This window comes from Phocoena phocoena, chromosome 2, assembly GCF_963924675.1.
Source record: "Phocoena phocoena chromosome 2, mPhoPho1.1, whole genome shotgun sequence".
Lineage (NCBI taxonomy): Eukaryota > Metazoa > Chordata > Mammalia > Artiodactyla > Phocoenidae > Phocoena > Phocoena phocoena.
In genome coordinates, this window is record NC_089220.1 from 107,024,305 (window position 1) to 107,045,680 (window position 21,376).

Genomic DNA, 21,376 nt, shown 5'->3' on the forward strand with positions numbered 1-21,376 from the left:
CCTGCATTGGCAGGCGGATTCTTAACCACTGTGCCACCAGGGAAGTCCATCTCTATAGTTCTTGATTTGTCAATTCCAGTTCCTTATCTGGAATGGGGGCCACCTGGGACATTACTTTTTTAAATTATAAATGTGATATATACTAATTTTAAATAAATACAATAGCAAACCAAAAGCAGTACAGAAACATATGAATATAAAGTATTCATATCCATAATAGATGATACACATAATTAAAAATACTTTTCTGCAACTTCATTTGTAATTTAATATTATATAATGGACATTTTTCCTTGTCAACACATGTATGCACATCATTCACTTTAAAAGTTACATCATATCTCCCCCTATGATGTATCACATTTAAGTTTTCCTGTACTGATGGACATTTAGGTTATATCTGTATATTTGTTATTAGAAATAGACATTATAGTGAACAGCTATTGCTTTTGCCTGACACGCATCCTTTCTTCCTTCTTCTGATAACATCTTACTCTTCCAGCAGGAAAGCACCATTTCTTCATTGTTACTACATGTGGTTAAAGTGGGATCAAGCCATTTCGCACTGCCACCCCAAGGATATGACTCAAGCCAGATTAATTAGAGGATTCTATCCTCCTGCCCTGGGGAACTGCGTCAAGGATAGGAGCTTGAACTATGTCGGTACAATGAGAGTCAACTCTGGGCCTTTTTGAAACTATAGAGAAGGAGGAGCGATTTTCGTCCCCCTCGATCACTAAACTGAAAGGAGCTTAGCCTGAAGCTACCAGAGAAAACCACATGAGAACAGGTAGACTACTTATCTGAGAATGAAACCAACACAGAGAAAGCAGAGCTGAGAGAAGCAGACAGACAAGTCTACCACAAACCTGAGGACCAAGGACAATGTGGGTCCTGGATCTGGCTGGCCTGAGGTGAGAATCCTGGACTTCTTAGTCCCGTGAGCCAAGAAATTCTCTCCCCAACCCCCACTCCCTCAATTAAGTGAGCTTGAACTCTATCATTTGAAAATGCAATGTGTCTAGACAGATATGCATACAACACTGCAAAAAAAATCCTTGTGCCTACATTTTGAGGCATGAATACAAATGCATCTTGAGGGTAGATTCCTTGAAGAGGAAACGCTGAGTCAAGGGTCATGCACATTTAACATTTTAGTATATGTTGCCACATTGCCAGTTCTAAATCCTCTCTGGTCCCTGGTCTGTTTCCAGTGCTGGGCCTCTTTTCACATTTAGTACTACCGTCCTATTACTTAAGTATCCAGGCCCATAGAGTATTTAAAAATGTTTTCAGAAGCTGCCTTGACTCATTCTTCTCAAAGCCCCAGCACTAGGTTACCTCTTCTCTTACACGTAGCCAGCAGCAGCATGTTTGGAGGAGTCTCCTAGGTTTTTGTCAAAATTATCATTGATATTTCAAAGTCAGGAGAATCCTTCCTCCCCCATTATTTGTTCAACACTACAATAAGAAATTTCCACTCAAAGCATACTTGCATCACAAAAGTCTATTGGCCATAAACTGCTTTACAGTTTATGAAGTGTTTTTACATAGGCCTTCCCATTTAATCCTAACAAGTACATATAGGAATTACTATTCTCATTTTACGGGTAAGGAAATTCATTTGAAGTGACTTGCTCAGTGGTAATAGCCAAGACCTAAAACCCCACTTCCGCCTCCAAGTTTCAGGCTCTCTTCTTTTTGCCCGTGCTGTGCAGCATGTGGGATCTTAGTTCCCCCACTAGGGATTGAACCCTGCGCCCCCTGCATTGGAAGCACAGAGTCTTAACCATTGGACCGCCAGGGAAGTCCCCCAGCCTCTTTTACTATACCACATATACCTATCTGCACCCTGAAGTCCACGGACATCTAGAGTGGCAGCGAGGACTACTGAGTCACATTACTTTCATAGGAGATTAACCAATTTAATAAAGATTCAGTAAAACATAGTCTGTGTGTGAACCTAAGGGACAATCGCAAGATACTGATGATGTTGATAGGTTATGAACTCAAGTAATAAAGAAAGAGTAATTTTTTACTTACAAAAGGCACAGGTAAGATTCTATCAGGAGTGCATTAGTAGTATTTTTCTAATACAAATGCCAATCTTTAAATTAAACCTAGTAAATTAAACATATCATTAGGAATTCAGAGGGCAACCTGGCATATGTTTAGATTAATACAGAAAGTATAAAAAGCAGATAAGCATATGTTTTCATTAACTTTGGACCCATTTAACAAATTTTTCCCAGAAGTCTCCTGATTGAAAAACAAACCCACTAAAGCATACAGTCTAATCACAGCACAGAAGCAGAGTGTCCCCTATTATTGAACTCTCTTAATACTTAATACCCTTCCTTAAGCGTCAAAATAGTCATGGAAGAGTAAAGTACCAAGTGTCACCCTCATTTTCTGAATGGGAAAGTAGAGGTTAACTGGATTGCCACAGAACTGGTCAATGGAACAGATGCTATAGCCTGCCATTCTTTCCTCATCTGAGCCTTCACCCAAACACCTCTCCAGTCAGAACAGATGTGACTTGGTGGAAAATTTGAGATGACCTTATAATTCTGGTCACTGAGGAGGCATGAAGATTTCCAAGGAGGCATGAAGACTTCCAAGGAGGCAAAGTGAACTTACTTATCTTGCTGATTTTCACTTAATCTAAGGAATAAGTGCTGCAATGTCCCTGCTTCCAGTTTCAAATTCATTTAAGTTTAAAATGTCTGGTGGCCAGTTTGTCCATTCATCAAACATCACAACTGAGAATAGAGTGCCAAGGGAACAATAAAGAGAAGCATATAACCTTGACTGAAGGGATTGGGGACAGCTTCACAGAAAGCGGGGGTTATAGGCTGAGTCTTGAAGGATGGTTAAGAGCCGATTAGGCTGGAGTGTGGGGAGAGGGAGGGAATAATCTTGCAGGCTGAGGGACCAGCAAGCATACAGGTAGCTCAAAGCACAGCGGCAAAAGCAGGGTAACAGCTCTCCGAAATTACAAAAACTAAGACTATTTTACTCTCACCTGGAGTTTCTTTAAATTCTGAACCACCTACTAGTTAAGCAAATGTCTCTAAAAATTATGGCAAAGGCCATTAACAAAGTTGAAAAGGCAGAGATAGATATCTGAGTAAATAAAAAGATCAAAAGAATGAAGAAAAGGAAAAATAAGGATTTTATCTGAGTATTATACACCCATATTGCCTTAGTACATCTTTAATAACAGAACTAAGTATACACTAGGACCTTAGCATTGCCTTATAACAGCACTAATAGAAATATAATGCAAGCCATGAATGACAACCATGGATTTAATCTAAAATTTTCTAGAAATCACATTCTAAAAGTAAAAAGAAACAGGTAAAATTAAGTTTAATAACATTTTATTAAACTCATATCTAACATATCATCACCTCAACATGTAATCAATTTAAAAATTATTGAGATTCCAAAACAGAAATAGAGTCACAGATGTAGGAAACAAACTTACGGTTACCAACGAGGAAAGGGGGGATGAATTGGGAGATTGGGACTGACATATATACACTACTATATATATAATAGATAACTAATGAAAAACTACTGTATAGCACAGGGAACTCTACTCAATGCTCTGTGGTGACCTAAATGGGAAGGAAATCTTAAAAAGAGTGGATATGTGTATATGTATAACTGATCCACTTTGCTGTACAGCAGAAATTAACAAAACATTGTAAAGCAACTATACTTCAATAAGAATTTAAAAGAAATTATTGAGATATTTTACATCCCTTTTTGGCATACTAAATCTTTGCAATTCAGTGTGTATTTTAAATTTACTTTTATTTTATTTATTTTTGGCTGCATTGGGTCTTTGTTGCTGCATGCGGGCTTTCTCTAGGTGTAGCAAGCGAGGGCTACTCTTTGTTGCAGTGCGCGGGCTTCTCATTGTGGTGGCTTCACAGGCTCTGTGCACGCGGGCTTCAGTAGTTGTGGCTCGCAGGCTCTAGAGCACAAGCTCAGTAGTTGTAGCACACGGGCTTAGTTGCTCTGTAGCATGTGGGATCTTCCTGGACCAGGGCTTGAACCCGTGGCCCTGCGTTGGCAGGCAGATTCTTAACCACTGTGCCACAAGGGAAGCCCCCAGTGTGTATTTTATACTTAGAGCACATTCAGATTAGCCACATTTCACGTGCTCAGTAGTTTGCTACAGATTGGATTTATGCTGTGAAATCAATAGAAGCATTTAAATGTCCTTTTAAAATGTTTTCTGGACAAGGTAGGTAGATTTGGAAATGTACACACATGCACACACACTCTTTAAGAGGAAAAGATGAAAAGCACAACACACTTTCCCTTGTCTGAAGTTTGCTCCATATACTGTAAGACAGAGTTTTGTTTTTGTTTTTAATTTATTTGGCTGCGTTGGGTCTTCGTTGCTGTGAGCGAGCTTTCTCTAGTTGTGGCGAGTGGGGTCTACTCTTCATTGCAGTGCACGGGCTTCTCATTGCGGTGGCTTCTCTTGTTGCGGAGCACGGGCTCTAGGCACATGGGCTTCAGTAGCTGTGGCGCATGGGCTTGGTTGCTCCGCGGCATGTGGGATCTTCCCGGACCAGGGCTCGAACCCGTGTCCCTTGCATTGGCAGGCAGATTCTTAACCACTGCGCCACCAGAGAAGTCCCCCAGAGCTTTTTTTTAAGATTGAAGTATAGTTGGTTTACAATGTTGTGTTAATTTTGGCTGTACAGCAAAGTGATTCAGTTATACATATACATACATTCTTTTTATATTCTTTTCTGTTATGGTTTATCATAGGATATTGAATATAGTTCCCTGTGTTATACAGTACGACCTTGTGTTTATCCATCCTATACAAACTAGTTTGCATCTTCTAATCCCAAACTCCCAATCCATCCCTCCCCCACACCCCCTCCCCTTTGGCAGCCACAAGTCTGTTCTCTATGTCTGTGAGTCTGTTTCAAGACAGAGATGGTTTTCATATACCCATAATGGGCTCTTGCTACTGACTCACCAACCCAAGCACACTTTCATATTTAGGTTCTTCTCCCTGAGAGGAACAACAGTGACACTGGTGCTGTTCCTTCTGCAAAGTATATCCAAATATACTCCTCGTCCTTTACCCAGTGGACAGGACTTTAACTTCTTTGGTTTTTTTGTTTCTTTGTTTGTTTTTGCGGTACGCGGGCCTCTCACTGTTGTGGCCTCTCCCGTTGCGGAGCACAGGCTCTGGACGCGCAGGCTCAGCGGCCATGGCTCACGGGCCCAACTGCTCCGCGGCATGTGGGATCTTCCCGGACTGGGGCACGAACCCGTGTCCCCTGCATCAGCAGGCGGACTCTCAACCACTGCACCACCAGGGAAACCCTTTTTGTTTGTTTTTAATATGAGGCTTCTGCTGTTGCCCTAATGTTTATTTATTTCAAATATGCCACTCATGCTGAAAGGAGCAGGTCCTTCAAAGGGTGAAAGTTTGGCAGAAATGGCTTTAAATTCATCATTCCAGACTCTTCTAAGTATGAGAAGCTCTGTCTCTCTTAACACAGGCCCAAAGCAGATTTTTCTCTTAAGATTATTCTTTCCCAACAAGCGTATGATAAGTACAATAAACACAGGCACAATCAGCGTGAAAGAGGGAGTTCTTTTTCTGGGAGTACTCACTACCCTTTGCTAGGACATCACACAGTTGTTTTCAGGCTCTACTCCCCACTTTGAGAATCTCAAGATGCTGAACTGTCTTAAGGCAAAATGTTTTGCTTTCTGGCAACGGTTACATGAAGAGAAAGAAAAGTATGGTCTGTGAGTCCACCATTTTCTTGTCACACTGTCAGCTGTCTTCTCCCAGTTCTTAAGCCACATTCTTAGAGAACGTGCTCTATGCCGAGCGGTGGAGTCCACGTGATCCTGCGCATCCTTATCACAGCATTGGGGCCAGAACTGGAAGGCTGTTCCAAGCTAAGTCAGCTGGTCTCTTTCCTAGGAACTTGCATGTTTTTTGGCCACGCCATGCGGCATGCGGGATCTTAGTTCCCCGACCTGGGATCAAATCTGTGCCCTCTGCATTGGAAGCGTGGAGTCTTAACCACTGGACGACCAGTGAAGTGCCAGAGCTCGCAACTGAGATACAGGACTCCAGTCAATCTCTGCTGGTGCTTAAATGGAGAAGGGCTGCATAAAACACTTTTTTCCACCAAATGTAAGGAGATGCAGAGAAGGCTGGTAACACATAGCAGATGAAGAGGGCTAACAGAAGCCAAGGCATAAGATTTTATGACCCTAAGCAGAAGGAGGGTCAAATACAGTGTCAGAGTCCAGAAGAGTTAGACAGAAAGCCAGGGACAAAGAGCAGCTGTTTTGGTTCCTAGAGGCTTTCTAAGTGCTTTGTTTCAATCCCTAGTCAGACCTGTATATTTCCTTCCTTGGTTCCATGATATGTCCCTATGATTTTTCAGTAAATTCTCCTTTAGAATCATAGCTAATTGGAATAGATTCTGTCCTTTGTAATCAAATGGTGTTTACCAATACACACACATAACTGTTCCTCTTGCTCTTCTATAACCATCACTTCCTAAACACTATGTGCAAGACACTACACTAGATGCTTTAGGGAGAGAAGAAAAAACAAAGTAAGACACAGACGCTCTCCTTAGGGAGCTTACAGATAGAAAACAGAGAGGCAAACAGCTAACATAGTACTAGGTCAAGTCTTTCATAAAAATTAGCAAAAAGAGTGAGACATGGAATGGCGTAAGCATCAAATCCACTTACTTAAATTTCATGATATATGCTTGGCCAAAAAAAAAGTTTAAGAAATAAAAAAAACTACCATATTTTGAAGATGCATACCTTATTACATGAATTCTGCAGCACTGTACATACTAAACGTCCTTACCATGCATATTTACTGAGTACGATCATATACACAAATCCAGTCAGACTACACTCTACACGCCACGGGCAATTTGAGAGATTTTTCAAGGCTGACTCTGATTATGTGTGATTTTCACCTGTGTGCCAACTTCAGCTCCTAACCTCAAATAAGACTATGCTGTATTTAACAGTTGGTTTCCTTAGAAAAACTGTCACCCTTGAAATCCTAGCATTTTATTTATTTATATATTTTTTGGCTGCGTTGGATCTTCGTTGCTGCGTGCGGGCTTTCTCTAGTTGCAGCGAGCGGGGGCTACTCTTCATTGTGGCCTTCGCATTGCGGTGGCTTCTCTTTTGCGAAGCACGGGCTCTAGGCTCGTGGTATTCAGCAGTTGTGGTTCGTGGGCTCTAGAGTGCAGGCTCAGTAGATGTGAAGCACGGGCTTAGTTGCTCCACGGCATGTGGGATCTTCCTGGACCAGGGACTGAACCTGTGTACCCTGCATTGGCAGGTGGATTCTTAACCACTGCGCCCCAGGGAAGTCCCGAAATCCTAGAATTTTAAATAGGATACCTATAAACTAGTATATAGATGTGAGGTATGATCTGTGACAGCTGGTGGTGGTCTAGTTATTGACTGATTTTTAGGTTATCCCAGCAGCTAACTGAACTGAAATATGGTGTTCTGAGAATTATCTTAGAATTTTGAACAAAGCCTCTATACTCAAATTAGGCTACGAAGCTCCTATAGTTAATGGTGCCTCAATACAGAAGACATGACAAACATAGATGGGCCCCAGCAACTTATTCTCTAACATTTTTTACTATCTGCCTAGAACTGTTTTCAATATCTTCAATATTTCAACTGTTTTCCAATCATAATATTCAAATTGACATTTAACTCATTTATCCCTTTAGTATCTCATCTCTCAAATCCATATTGGATAATAAAGCTAAAAGAACCTCAGCACTGTTTGAAACTTACACCTTCCCATTTGATAAACAGACCCCCACCTTATATTTAAATCAGAAAAATTTGTAATGAAAATATATACATAAAAAGATTAAGGGGGGGCTTCCCTGGTGGCGCAGCGGTTAAGAATCCGCCTGCCAATGCAGGGGACACGGGTTCAAGCCCTGGTCCAGGAAGATCCCATATGCCGTGGAGCAACTAAGCCCATGCGCCACACGTACTGAGCCTGTGCTCTAGAGCCCACAAGCCACAACTACTGAACCCACGTGCCACAGCTACTGAAGCCTGTGCGCCTAGAGTCTGTGCTCCACAACAAGAAAAGCCACTGCAATGAGAAGCCTGTGCACCTCAACAAAGAGTAGCCCCCGCTCGCCACAACTAGAGAAAGGCCACGCACAGCAACGAAGACCCAATGCAGCCATAAATAAATAAATATTTAAAAAAAAAAAGATGAAGGGGGACTTCCCTGGTGGTGCAGTGGTTAAGAATCTGCCTGCCAATGCAGGGGACATAGGTTCGAGCCCTGGTCCCGGAAGATCCCATATGCCGCGGAGCAACTAAGCCCGTGCGCCACAACTACTGAGCCTGCGCTCTTGAGCCCACGAGCCACAACTACTAAGCCCACGTGCCATGACTACTGAAGCCCGCGTGCCTAGAGCCCGTGCTCTGCAACAAGAGAAGCCACCACAATGAGAAGCCCCTGCAACACAACGAAGAGTAGCCCCCACTCGCCACAACTAGAGAAAGCCCACGCACGGCAATGAAGACCCAACGCAGACAAAAATAAATTAAAAAAAAAAAAAGACTAAGGAAGTACACATGAGAATAGTAGTTGTGAGTAGAGAGATTAAGTCTTTCTTTTATGTATTTTTCTAAACCTTCAATGATAATAGTTTTCTCCATAACTTAACAAAATAATTTTTTAAGTGAAAAAAAATTTTTCCTTTGGGCAAGCTGCACACAGATAGTTGTAAATTCCTTCTTTAAAGTTACTCTCTTTTGGGACTTCCCTGGTGGTCCAGTGGTTAAGACTCTGTGCTCCCAATGCAGGGGGCCTGGGTTCGATCCTGATCAGGGAACTAGATCCCACACGCATGCTGCAATGAAGATTCCACATGCTGCAACTAAGACCCAGCACAGCCAAATACATATTAAAAAAAAAAAGTTACTCTCTTTTTTAGGTAGCATAGTAAGAGATCTAGAGTCCTATCTTTTCTGAACTATAACTGTTGAGAGTGGAGCCAAGCAATAAGTTGACAAATTATGACAACTGTTTCAATGTGATTGTGCCCAAATAATCTTCTACCTGCTGATGGGCCATTTATGTATGAAGATGTGCACTACTACAGCCACTATATTTATGAGAACCACACATAATTCCTACCTTCAAAAGGCTTAAATTCCAGAACTTTTGCCAGGCAGTTCTTGGATGCTCTAAGTTTATAGGTAATAGTGAATATACATGTCTCTGACTACACCAAATCCCTGTAGAAAAAATGTGGAGGACTTCATTCTAATATCTTGAATTATTCATTCATATCTCTATTCTGCTTCCTTAATACAGTTAATCAAGAATTGCTAGCATGAGCAAATAAAGAAGAGGCTGAGATCTTGAAGAGGAGAGTGTACCCATAAAAGAAAGAAGCTGCCACTTAACTTGGTGATCTCACTGCCAGTGAAATCCTGCTGGAAGAGTTTATATACTGAGATTTCATCAATTTGACATTTGTTGAGTCTCTTCTTTGGATTAAGTGATACGCAAATAATACTATAATAAATAAAAGATGCTTCTCACCCTTAAAAAGCTCACAACCCAGGGAACCCTCCTTACATTGTTGGTGGGAATGTAAACTGGTGCAGCCACTATAGAAGACAGTATGGAGGTTCCTCAAAAAAACTAAAAATAGAGTTGCCATATGATACAGCAATCCCACTCCTGGCCATATATCTGTAGAAATCTATAATTCAAAAAGATATATGCATCCTATGTTCACTGCAGCACTATTTACAGTAGCCAAGACATGGAAACAACCTAAATGTCCATCAACAGATGAATGGATAAAGAAGATGTGGTGCATATATACAATGGAATGCTACTCTGTCATAAAAGAGAACAAAATAATGCCATTTGCGGCAACATGAATGGACCTAGAGATTATCATACTATGTGAAGTAAGTCAGAAAGAGAAAGACAAACACCATATGATATCAATTACATGTGGAAGCTAAAATATGACACAAATTAATTTATCTATGAACAGAAATAGACTCACAGACATAGAGAACATACTTGTGGTTGCCTAGGGGGAGGAGGGTAAGGGAGGGATGGACTGGGAGTCTGGGATTAGCAGATGTAAACTATAATATATAGAATAAACAACAAGGTCCTACTGTATAGCACATGGAACTATATTCAATATCTTGTAATAAACCATAATAGAAAAGAATATGAAAAAGAATGTATAACTGAATCACTTTGCTGTACAGCAGAAATTAACACACATTGTAAATCAACTATACTTCAATAAAATAAATGGAAAAAAAAAGTTCACAATCCAGCAGCATATTACACTGTGAAAAGTCCACAGAATGAGGGATATGGCTCTCTCTCTGTAAGTTCTCTCATTACAGTGCCTCAAGGGTAGAATGTGGACTTCCCTGGTGGCTCAGTGGTTAAGAACCCGCCTGCCAATGCAGGGGCATGGGTTTGAGCCCTGGTCCGGGAACTTAGTTGCAGAGCAACTAAGCCCGTGCACCACAACTACTGAGTCTGCGCTCTAGAGCCCACAAGCCACAAGTACTGAGCCTGCGTGCCTAGAGCCCGTGCTCCTAATGAGAGAAGCCCCCGCACCGCAACGAGAGTAGCCCCCGCTCGCCACAACTAGAGAAAGCCCGTGTGCAGCAACAAAGACCCAACGCAGCCATAAATAAATAAATAAATTTATTTTTTAGAAAAGGGTGGAATATATATAAGGAATAAGGAAGTATTCCTTGCAGTAATTACTTTTTTTTTTTCTGGCTGCACCACTCAGCATGCAGGATAGTTCCCCCATCAGGGATTGAACCCGTGTTCCTTGCATTGGAAGCATGCAATCTTAACCCCTGGACCACCAGGGAAGTCTCGAGGTAATTCTTATGTTATGCAAACTGAACTAAGCGATAAAAAAGAATAAGGAGTTTTGGTAGCTGCCATGCTAGAGCTGAGATCAGCAAACTATAGCCTTTAGGTCAAATCTGGCCCAACTACTTTTGCATGATTAGAGAACTAAGAATAGTTTCTACATTTTTAAATATTTGAAAAAAATTTAAAGAAGAATATTTCAGCAGTGAAAATTACATAAAATTCAAATTTCAGTGTCCATGAATAAACCTTTATTGGAATATAGCTCATTTGTTTACAAACTGTTTATGGCTATGTTTGTGCTACAAGGACAACAAGAGCTGAATATAGATAACACGAGTTGAATAGTTACAACAGAGACAAGTGGCCCACCAAGCTTAAAATATTTACTATCTGTCCCTTTACACTGTCTGGCTTCCTAAGAAATCTCACCTTCTACACTGGAGGCAGGAGGCAGCTCAACCATTTGTATCTTTCATTTTGGGGGGCAATGACATTCACTAACATTCCCACAGACTACTGTAATAAACCTTACTTGTGATGTTTCAGTAGTTCATCACTAGTAAGACCACTTCCTTTGAGAATTCAGAGGTGAATCCAGTTACAGTAAGGACCAAATATTAATGAAGCCTTTGGCCTGGTCCTTGCATAGTGGTTTCAATTCCATTTTACAAAACAAAAATAGGTATGGCAATTGGATTTTTTTTTCTGGAGTTCTTTTCCAGGTAGTACAAGATGGCTGTGGCCAAGTGTCCCCTCCAAACTGGCACGAAAGGCTGTGGAGTTGTAGAAGCAAAAGTGGTCATTCTCACCAAGCAGGCTCATAACTGTATTTGAACACGACCACATTCAGCTCCTCTGAAAGAAACAAACATCTCCCTCAAGATCACAGATGTGATGGGTTCACCACAGCAGAATTCTGCTCTATTAAGTCAGAGAAAGGACTGGGAAATATTAAGTCACTATTGTTTGAGAATCCATCAAAAATTCTTCAAAAATGAAACTGTTATCTCTTCATTCTGATATTTTTCAAAGCTATAAGAAATGTAAATAGGATATTTCCATTTCTACGGAAAGTTAGATCTTTGGTTTCAATGTAAAACAATGCTGCCTTGTGTTTATATAGCACTTTTTCCTTAAGGATTCAAGGCCTTTACAGACATTACCTCATTCATCCCTGGAAGCTCTGCAAACTCAATAAGAAAGAGGAGGTTTCCCGTTACATGAATAAGGAAACTGAGGCATAGCAGGGGCACAAGGTTAATAGTAACTCACAGAAAAACAGTGGGAAAACTTGGGCTAAACTTTTCTCCTTGCTCCCATTCTTGGCTGTCTCCACTTATGTACACTGCCTATAATTAGAGATGGCAAATGTCTAAATCTCTAGTTCTCAAAATGTAATTTCAAGACTGCCCATTTATACTAATTAAGATTGGTTTTCCCTGAATTTAGTGGTATATGTCTCCTCTCTCTGTAATACCTCTGGCAGAGAGACTTCTGAAAAACTTATATATGGCAAGAAAGAATCCAGATTTCACTTTCTTTTACCAAGTTCACTATTTCATCCTTTCTTCTCTTGTTATGAAAACTTTCTGCCCAACTGGAGACGAAAACGTTTCTTCTCAATTCCTTAAAGCACTCCTAACTATTGAACATCTAAGCTGACCCATGTTATTTGTTCGTAACTACTCTTGTTGTAGGATTCACTTCTATTTTCAGTAAAATCCCCATCTTTCCAACATCTCTTCAGATGTTCTTATTTTTTATTTTCCTGTGTCCTGCTTCCTGTGTTTGCCCAGCCTTTTTATAATTTACTCCTAAGGAAGTCCACAACACTATAGGACGGTTTTGCCAATCTCACACTTTCTCATGATTTTCTTCAGATTTATGCTTTATTTCTCTCTTGAAGTAGAACCATGTTCCTGTTAACAGGTGCCTAGATTCAAAGCTCTTTTTCTGGTACCAACCTATACCTCCTATCTTTTTTGATGACATATAAAACCACTCTTTCCCAGAAACTTCAAAATTGCAGAGTATGAATACTTCTTTTAAAAATTTTATTGGTGTATAGGTGATTTACAATATTGTGTTAGTTTCAGGTGTACAGCAGAGTGATTCAGTTATACATATACATATATTCTTTCTTTTTCAGATTCTTTTCCCATATAGGTATTACGGAATATGAATACTTTATTCATAGCATAAAGGTTTCAGTGGGTGAAAATGGCTTGGGTGGGGTAGCTCTGAGCTCCTCAGTTGCACATATGGCACAAGTATTCAACCCAAATGATTAATTTACTTTGGAAAGAAATGTTTCAAAACCTAGATCACCCAAGGCCATAAAAGATTTTGGAGGTAACAAAGGCATGAAATTTGGGGGCACCATATGAAACAGGAAACCCTACTGTTTCACTGGGGGAAAGTTCTGGGGCTTTGCATCAATTAACACTTTAACAACTATGTTCCACTATTCTATTACAATTAGGCAAGGGGTAATGGGTAGAAGGTGCCAGGCATCTGGCCTCTGCTCGGTATGCACACAAGACAGAAATCTGTAGGAAAACATGGGACAAACACATTCCTAGCTCAGGTTTTCCTATTGTGTGACCCTGGGTAAAGTAAGTTACTAAACTTCCCCGTGCTCAAAATGGGAAAAATAAAATAACCATATAAAGTACCTAGTGGGCACTTAAGTTCACTTGCTTTCTCTTTCCAATGAGATTTTTGCCTGGGCTTTGTTACACTGTGAAATTTCAGTAAGTATCTTATTGTCTTTTTAATTTTAAAGATTTTATTTATGTATTTATTGGCCTCGCCGCGAGGCTTGCGGGAGTTCCCTGATCAGGGATAGAACCCGTACCCCCTGTAGTGAAAGTGCGCAGTCCTAACCACTGGACCGCCAGGGAATTCCCTTTTGCTGTCTTTAATTTGAGGATTACCATCTCCTTTACAAGAAAGCCAAAGCAGAATAGTCATTAGCAGATTAGAATAGCTGCTGGAAAGCCAGGACATGGCAGCTCAGGCTTAGATTGTCTATGATATGATATTTATTCCCAGAGCCCCTAAGAAATTTTCCCAGGCAGGTTGCTGGGTGGAAGTGGAATTAAATGTTTAACCAGAGCATGATGAGTACTTCTACTACCTTTAGGATCTCTCAATACAATTAAGAAGCCTCCAGAAGCAAAGAGATCATTGTATTATCTGTTTATATTATAAATTAGGCCTTTCCAAATGCCAAGTGAAGTGATGGGAATTTACCATAACCTACCGTACTACTTTTACTAAAAATATCCAAGCTATTGTTCAAAACCACTGTTCCTAAGAAACAGCTAACTCTGAGAACAGTAACAGAAGGCAACTTTATTGCTCCTTCTGGCTACTTCAGAGGCCTCCACCAGATTTTATCACTTGCACTCTCATTTCTGTCTCTAGAATCCTATTTTCTTGCCATTTGCCTATTCACCCCTTCCCCATCTTCCTTCATTTGCTCCTGCTCTTGCTGACTCATTCCCTCTCCCTTCCTCCCTCTCTCTCCTGCCACTTCAGCTGCATGCTTGGTTCTGGTTTATTCATCTTTTAGTTAATTACCAAACATATACTGACCCGTATTATGTGACCAGTCCCTATCTAGCTATGAACCTTTGTGCTCATACTGTCCCTCTCTTATGTTTAGGGCTCCTCTCTGTTGAGGCCACTGGTTTTGCCTACCTCTGCCCCAAACCTGTCATCCACATGTCCTGTTCCTGTGTGTTAGGACATAAGCAAAAGTGGGAGGTGTGCTGGATAAAAGATTTGTTGGCTGGGAAATTTATAAACTGACAATGTATATACTCTCCTAAGTAAAAGGACACTCAGAGCACAGGGAAACCTAAAAACATTCCCATAACAGGAAAATAAGTTTGAGATTTACCCATGGTGACTATATTACAATTAACCCAACACTGATCACTGAAGAAAATGATAAGAAAATAAGAAAGATGGTTAAAACTCACTGGGTGCTTTCATCTGCTGAATGCAAGGCTTACAGTCTTTAATTACCATGATTAAATACTGTTCTTTCTTGTGAAGCTGGCCCATTGTACCAAACAAATACTGAAGCTACCAGGAGGGCAAGCCAGGGAACCCAGAGTCAATCTTTAAGTCCCTTATTTCTAATCTTGTGTACTCAGAACAACCTATACAAAGTTACATCTGAAAAGAAAAGTATAACTGCACTCAGTGCCAAAGCCCTTTGTACTGTGAAAAATCAAAACAATGATATAAGAAAAAATGAAGCAAAAATAAGACAAAACTGAAGAATGTATTTGGTTTAGTCACCGGAGAAAACCTAAAACTTTGATGTTCCAACAGTGAGGAAAAGAATAATATAATAATTTTCCATAGTCATTACATATAGTTGCAGAGTTCACATTTTAAAAATACTATTTTTCTTTGAAATAAATTTGGAAATTCTCCAGCAATATCAGGCTCAATAACTGAACCATAATTTGCAAATAAAAATCTACCCCACCTGCACCCATCCAAAAATGTGAAAATAGTAGATAATGTTCCCATTTGGATTCACTGACTACTGGGTGTCCACTTTGCCAGGGTTATATTTATGATGTAATTAACTTAGAAAAATAAGTTTATATCTTCTGAAACTGAGTAAGACCCCAAGTATAAATATCTGCACCAGGATGTTTTTTGCATGGTAACATGGTCTTTAAAGTTTTTAATACAATCTCAGTGTTCAAATAGGCCTTAAAAAGTCACGTAATCTAACTTTCTACCCAGTGCACATATCTCCCTTATAACATCCAGAATGCGTAACTGTTTAACTTCTGCCTGAAAACTGCCCTCTTGCTAAGAGACAGGAAATCCTATTGCATAAGACAGCTTATTCCAGTTCACGATTTGGTTTTTTTCTTCCTACAAGAAGGTGTTTGGAAAGAAAGGAAACACAGTATTGTACCACTTTATCATCATTTGTTGACCTTATGCCTGAAACTGTTAACACATGGCTCCAGATACATGGGGACAGAAACAGGTTGCTTGGTGATGGAAGAGGTAAGAGAGAGACCATAAATCCACTGCTGTACTCTTTTAAAAAATTAGCTATTATAATAACAACAACAATACAATAATAATACATGATCAGGGCAGAAAATACAACCAACATGAAAGGATTAAAGTGTAAACCTAAAGACTGCTTCCCATTTCTAATCATTCTCTTCAAAGATAATCATTAACTTTTTTTTTTTTTTTTTGCGGTACGCGGGCCTCTCACTGTTGGGGCCTCTCCCGCTGCGGAGCACAGGCTCTGGACGCGCAGGCTCAGCGGCCATGGCTCACGGGCCCAGCGGCTCCGTGGCATGCGGGATCCTCCCGGACCGGGGCACGAACCCGTGTCCCCTGCATCGGCAGGCGGACTCTCAACCACTGCGCCACCAGGGAAGCCCTCTGCTTTCTTTTTAATAGCTAATTCCGTGGTATAAATATATCACCATTTATTTACCCAGACCCATATTGATGACACTTAGATTACTTTTTCACACTGTTTTAATTGTGATACAAAGTCAAACTTATCTTACTGAAATTTCTTTCTATAATTTTTATTCTGGAATCCTTTGGAATAAACTTAATCTATCATTTAATAGATCTTTAAACATTTGAAAATCACCGTCATATCATATGCGGAGTAAATGGCAGAACATATGAAGGAAAAGTTTTGAGTTATATACTGAGTTATATACTCAGGTATATCAATAGGAGAAATGCTTTCTTCAAATAAAAACAAGCTACAAGTCTGACAGCACTAAATGCATGCCTAAATTATGGTCTACAAAGCTGACAGGATATTATACAATGATTAGAAACGTGTATCTAATGCAGCATCAAGACAAATGTTACAATGTTCAGTGAATGAAGACATGTAATTGCATGTTTACTGAGATTAACTATGAAATATGTCTACATATGAAAAAGAGAAATATTCAAATAAAATGTGGCTGAGTTAGGGTGATAAGAACATGGACCACCATCTCCTTTCAAAATATCCTTTAATATTTCATAATTTGGTTTCTACAATAAATGAAAAAAGGAAAAAAATGACAGCTTTTAGGAAGACCAAAATCCTCATTCTCAGTTTCAAGACTCTCAAGGCCCTCTTTCTTCCCTGATTATCTTAGAGATAACCTTCACAGTAAATAATCAGGTCTTGAAATTCTTGATGGCAAAGTTACACTCAGCAAAGAAAGCTAGAAGTGTGACTGTCCACTAGAGAACACGATGGTATAGAAGGGAAGAAGTTAGAGATCAAACAAGGAAAAGAAGGGACAATCAGGAAGAGCTCCACCTTAAACCATGTTCACAATCATCCAGTACTACCATTTTTGTTCTATCTACCCATGAGTAGAGAACTGGTATGAATTTCCAGATCATACAGTCAGGGCAATGTAGGGGTCAAAAAGCAAGGTAATGAATAAGACTTTTGTACTTAAGGAAAAAAATGGTCAAATTATTCTCAAGCCAACACAGAAGTTCTTATTCTAGGAATTTAAAGTCTCAAGCTATATCAGTGTCCTTTAAATTCATAATCACTCATTTCTCCCCCCAAATTTCATCCATTTATTTCGTAAGTACTGATTAATTCCTTGAACAAACCTAAGTCACAATGGGCTTCTTTTTCTTTTAAAGTATTCCTTGTCATGATACCCAAATATCGTGCAAATCTTCGGCCTGTGCTGATTAATGACAGACGAAGCACCAGTAAGTAAAAACAACGACTGTGTAATTTTGGTGTGTGTGCTTTCAGCGTGAAAGGCTGTTTATTTACAGTGCCACAGCATCACCTTGGTTCTGAAGAGAAGGGCATATGTGCTCTAGCTGCTCATACATTAACTACTGATGAGTAACATTTGCAGCTGGGAACTTCACTCTAGAAAAATAGGAAGAGAAATGCTTGTGCCTGTAACTTAGGAAGAAGCTCTAGTGTTCATGCTCACATTTATAGGGAGACATGGTGAAATCTTGTGTACTTTGTCAACTGATCTACTTTCAAAATAAATTTCCTGGCCTCTCGCCTTCTGAGATGGCCCACACTCTGTGGAGTGTGTTTCTCCCAGGGCCGTTCTCACCTTTTGAGACGGACCACATTCTGTCTACGGAATGTGTATCTCTCTAAATAAATCCACTTTTTACCTATCATAATTAAATAATTTCCCTTTTTCAGCCATCCTCAAGGAATATCTTTCTTAATAACTTGGCAAAAATCTAAAACGCATGCTTATCAAATCTTCCTAAGTTCCTTCTGTCACCAGAATTCTTCCCAGCTTCCTATCATGTGAAAGAACTATGAAGGGCCCTGAGATACATTTGAGACACCAGGGTGAAGAAGGCACAAGCCTGTTCTTAAGGAGCTTATAGTAGTCTTATGGAAGGGGCAGGGTGGATATGCAGTTATAATTAAAAAACAGTCAATGTGTAATCATCAGTAACAGAATTAGGACTGAAAAGCATCCGAATACTTAGTAATAATGGGATAAAATAAGATGACACTTAGGAGGTTCTGGTGATCAAAATCAATTATATAACCAGAAAAATTCAGAAAGCCTCGGTTGATGGCAGCTTATGTAAAAAAGACATAAAGGTTTCAACTGAGTAGAACACAAATGCATAAAAGTCAACTATGTAAAATGGCTGTTAAAATAGCTAACCTAGGGGCTTCCCTGGTGGCGCAGTGGTTGAGGGTCCGCCTGCTGACGCAGGGGACACGGGTTCGTGCCCCGGTCCGGGAGGATCCCACATGCCGCGGAGCGGCTGGATCCGTGAGCCATGGCCGCTGAGCCTGCACTTCCGGAGCCTGTGCTCCACAACAGGAGAGGCCACAACAGTGAGAGGCCCGTGTACCGCAAAAAAAAAAAAAAATAGCTAACCTAAATTAATAGAACTATTGTGTCCAGATCAAGGAAGATAATAATCCCACTGCCTCCAAATCCAGAGTTACTGGTGCTGTTTTATGATGCTCATTTAAGAGGGACATCACAAAACTAGGAGTGTGTGTGTGTGTACATTCATGCTTCCTAGTGGAGCAATGACAGTGAAGTACCTGTTAATCACATAACGCAAAAAACTGAAGGAACTGAAGACACGCAGCTTAAAAGAAGACTTGCAGGTGAGCAGTGGAGGGGCAGCATATAACAGGTGAGATGAATGCATTTGAGCTGTCTGCAAGAACTCATGTTAGGTTCAATGAAAGACAAACGCTCATCCTGGCCTCCCTAGGTTATGACTATGGCTGATTATTGCCATGGTCAGGGTATAAGATGACTTGAATAACACCCAGTGGTTCTTATATAATTGTATATATTTTAGGAAGTGAAACTCAAATTCCTTCAACAGTACCTTCAATAATGGTACTTGAAATAGAAACTATGTTTCAGTCATTCACAAAAAACTGTCACATTGAAGAAGCATAAAGCAGAGGAACGTCTATTAATGTCAAACAATTAAACTAGCACGGGAGGATTTCATCTTCTGCAGTAGGAATCCTATGGGTTCAACCTCCTTAGAGTTGGTAACATTTGTTCAGTCAATATATTTTTCTGCAAGCCAGTAAAATATTTCAGAAATTTGACCTTTTTGGTAAAAAAACAGGAATGTTTTTAAAAATTACAAACTTAATTTTTTAAAAATCCTCAGAGGTCATAGGTTATTACAATCACATAGATAGGTCTTCTAAATTAATGAGAACAATAGATAAAGTGACAGTGTTAAGGTATTTCAGAAGATATATTTTAGTAATATGTCTTTAAAATGGATATATAGTCTCAATGTGGTAAAAACAGCTTGAAAATTACCAACACCTCCTCCTTTCTTTCTGTATACACAAAGGAATGAAAAGAGAATGAATAAACTACCAAAAAGCAAAAACCATTCCATGTGTATTTCAGGTGAATGAAAGCATTCACAGGTTGGTCTGTGGGCAGGCATGGTAGCACAGACCCCCAATCAACTCAACTGCCCTTCTAGATGCCAGAGAGTAAGTAGCTTTTTAGTTGACTATGTGTATTTACCTATCCAGCAAGTAGGGGAGATACATGGTCTGGCAAAAAAGGCAGACAAGAAAATTTACATATGTTAGGGCTTTCAGCTAAGCTATATGCTGAATAAATGGAGGAAACATTGACTTACCTGCACTGCCGAGCTGTTTATAAAACCTGTACTCTAAATGAAGCTGTGGAGCACGTGATTTTATTGGTTCCTGAAACCCAAGAAGAGAAATTGTGATCAGATTTAGACAGTTTTTTCATTCCTAGGTTTTCAGAGTAAACCAGGGCTAAGACCACTTAATATTTTAGAGATGATATTCATATATAATAGCATTTTCTTACCACAATTTCTCTTTGAAAGCACATCTGGGGGAAGATGAAGCTGAATTATATACAATCCCTGCCACGGATATTTAAATAAAAATACTCTATCACTCAAGGATAGCTCTCTCACCATGAAGTATTCTTCTGAAATATATTCTCCTAGGAAACCAGGTGCCAAATCTTTTAATTAAATACCAGCAAGTAGGGCTTCCCTGGTGGCACAGTGGTTGAGAGTCCGCCTGCTGATGCAGGGGACACGGGTTCGTGCCCCGGTCCGGGAAGATCCCACATGGCGTGGAGCGGCTGGGCCCGTGAGCCATGGCCACTGGGCCTGCGCGTCTGGAGACTGTTGCTCCGCGACGGGAGAGGCCACAGCAGTGAGAGGCCCATGTATGGCAAAAAAAAAAAAAAAATACCAGCAAGTATTTCCTTCTTGTTTTATTATGAATTTTGGGTAGTAAATGGTTTTATTATTTATAGAAAAATGACATATGCTCAGGAAAAAAATTTCATATACACAAAAATTAGAAAGAAAGTAAAAATAACCTGAGATTCTATCATTTAAAAGAAAAGCACTATTAACATTTTGGTGAATGTTCTTCCAAATATTGATTTATACATATATTTATATATAATATAGACTCAAAAATGTATTTTAAATAAATGAGAACATACTATATTTGGTGTTCTATGTCTTTAAATTCAACATGTGATGATGACATCATTCCATAACAGTAAGTAAAACTATATATTAGTGTGTGTGTGTGTGTGTGTGTGTGTGTGTGTGTGTGTGTGCGTGTACATACACACAAACCTTAACTTTTGGACATTTGAACTGTTTTCAGTTTTCAATATTATGAATAAAGCTGTAGGAACAGTGTTATGTATATTTATTTTTACACTTCAGAGAATTAAAGACTATAAATGCAACTAAGATATGTAACTTGTAACTTTAATTAATACAGTGTTCAAGTTTTTAAAAATAGAGTTTTCTAAAGAGCCCAAAGATAAAGCAGCCATACTACCACACTTTGCTCTATACCAAACTTCAAGAATTGGC

General features: G+C 39.7%; 1 protein-coding gene across 5 annotated transcripts in view; it reads right to left on the bottom strand.

Moving 5' to 3' along the window:
* Positions 1–21,376, bottom strand: part of CSNK1G1 (casein kinase 1 gamma 1) — a 145,096-nt gene that overhangs the window by 40,969 nt on the left and 82,751 nt on the right. For all 5 annotated transcript variants that reach the window (XM_065872150.1, XM_065872152.1, XM_065872151.1 and 2 more), the window contains one exon: positions 20,135–20,204. In XM_065872150.1, coding sequence (XP_065728222.1) covers positions 20,135–20,204 — 70 coding nt within the window. The remainder of the gene's footprint in view (positions 1–20,134; positions 20,205–21,376) is intronic.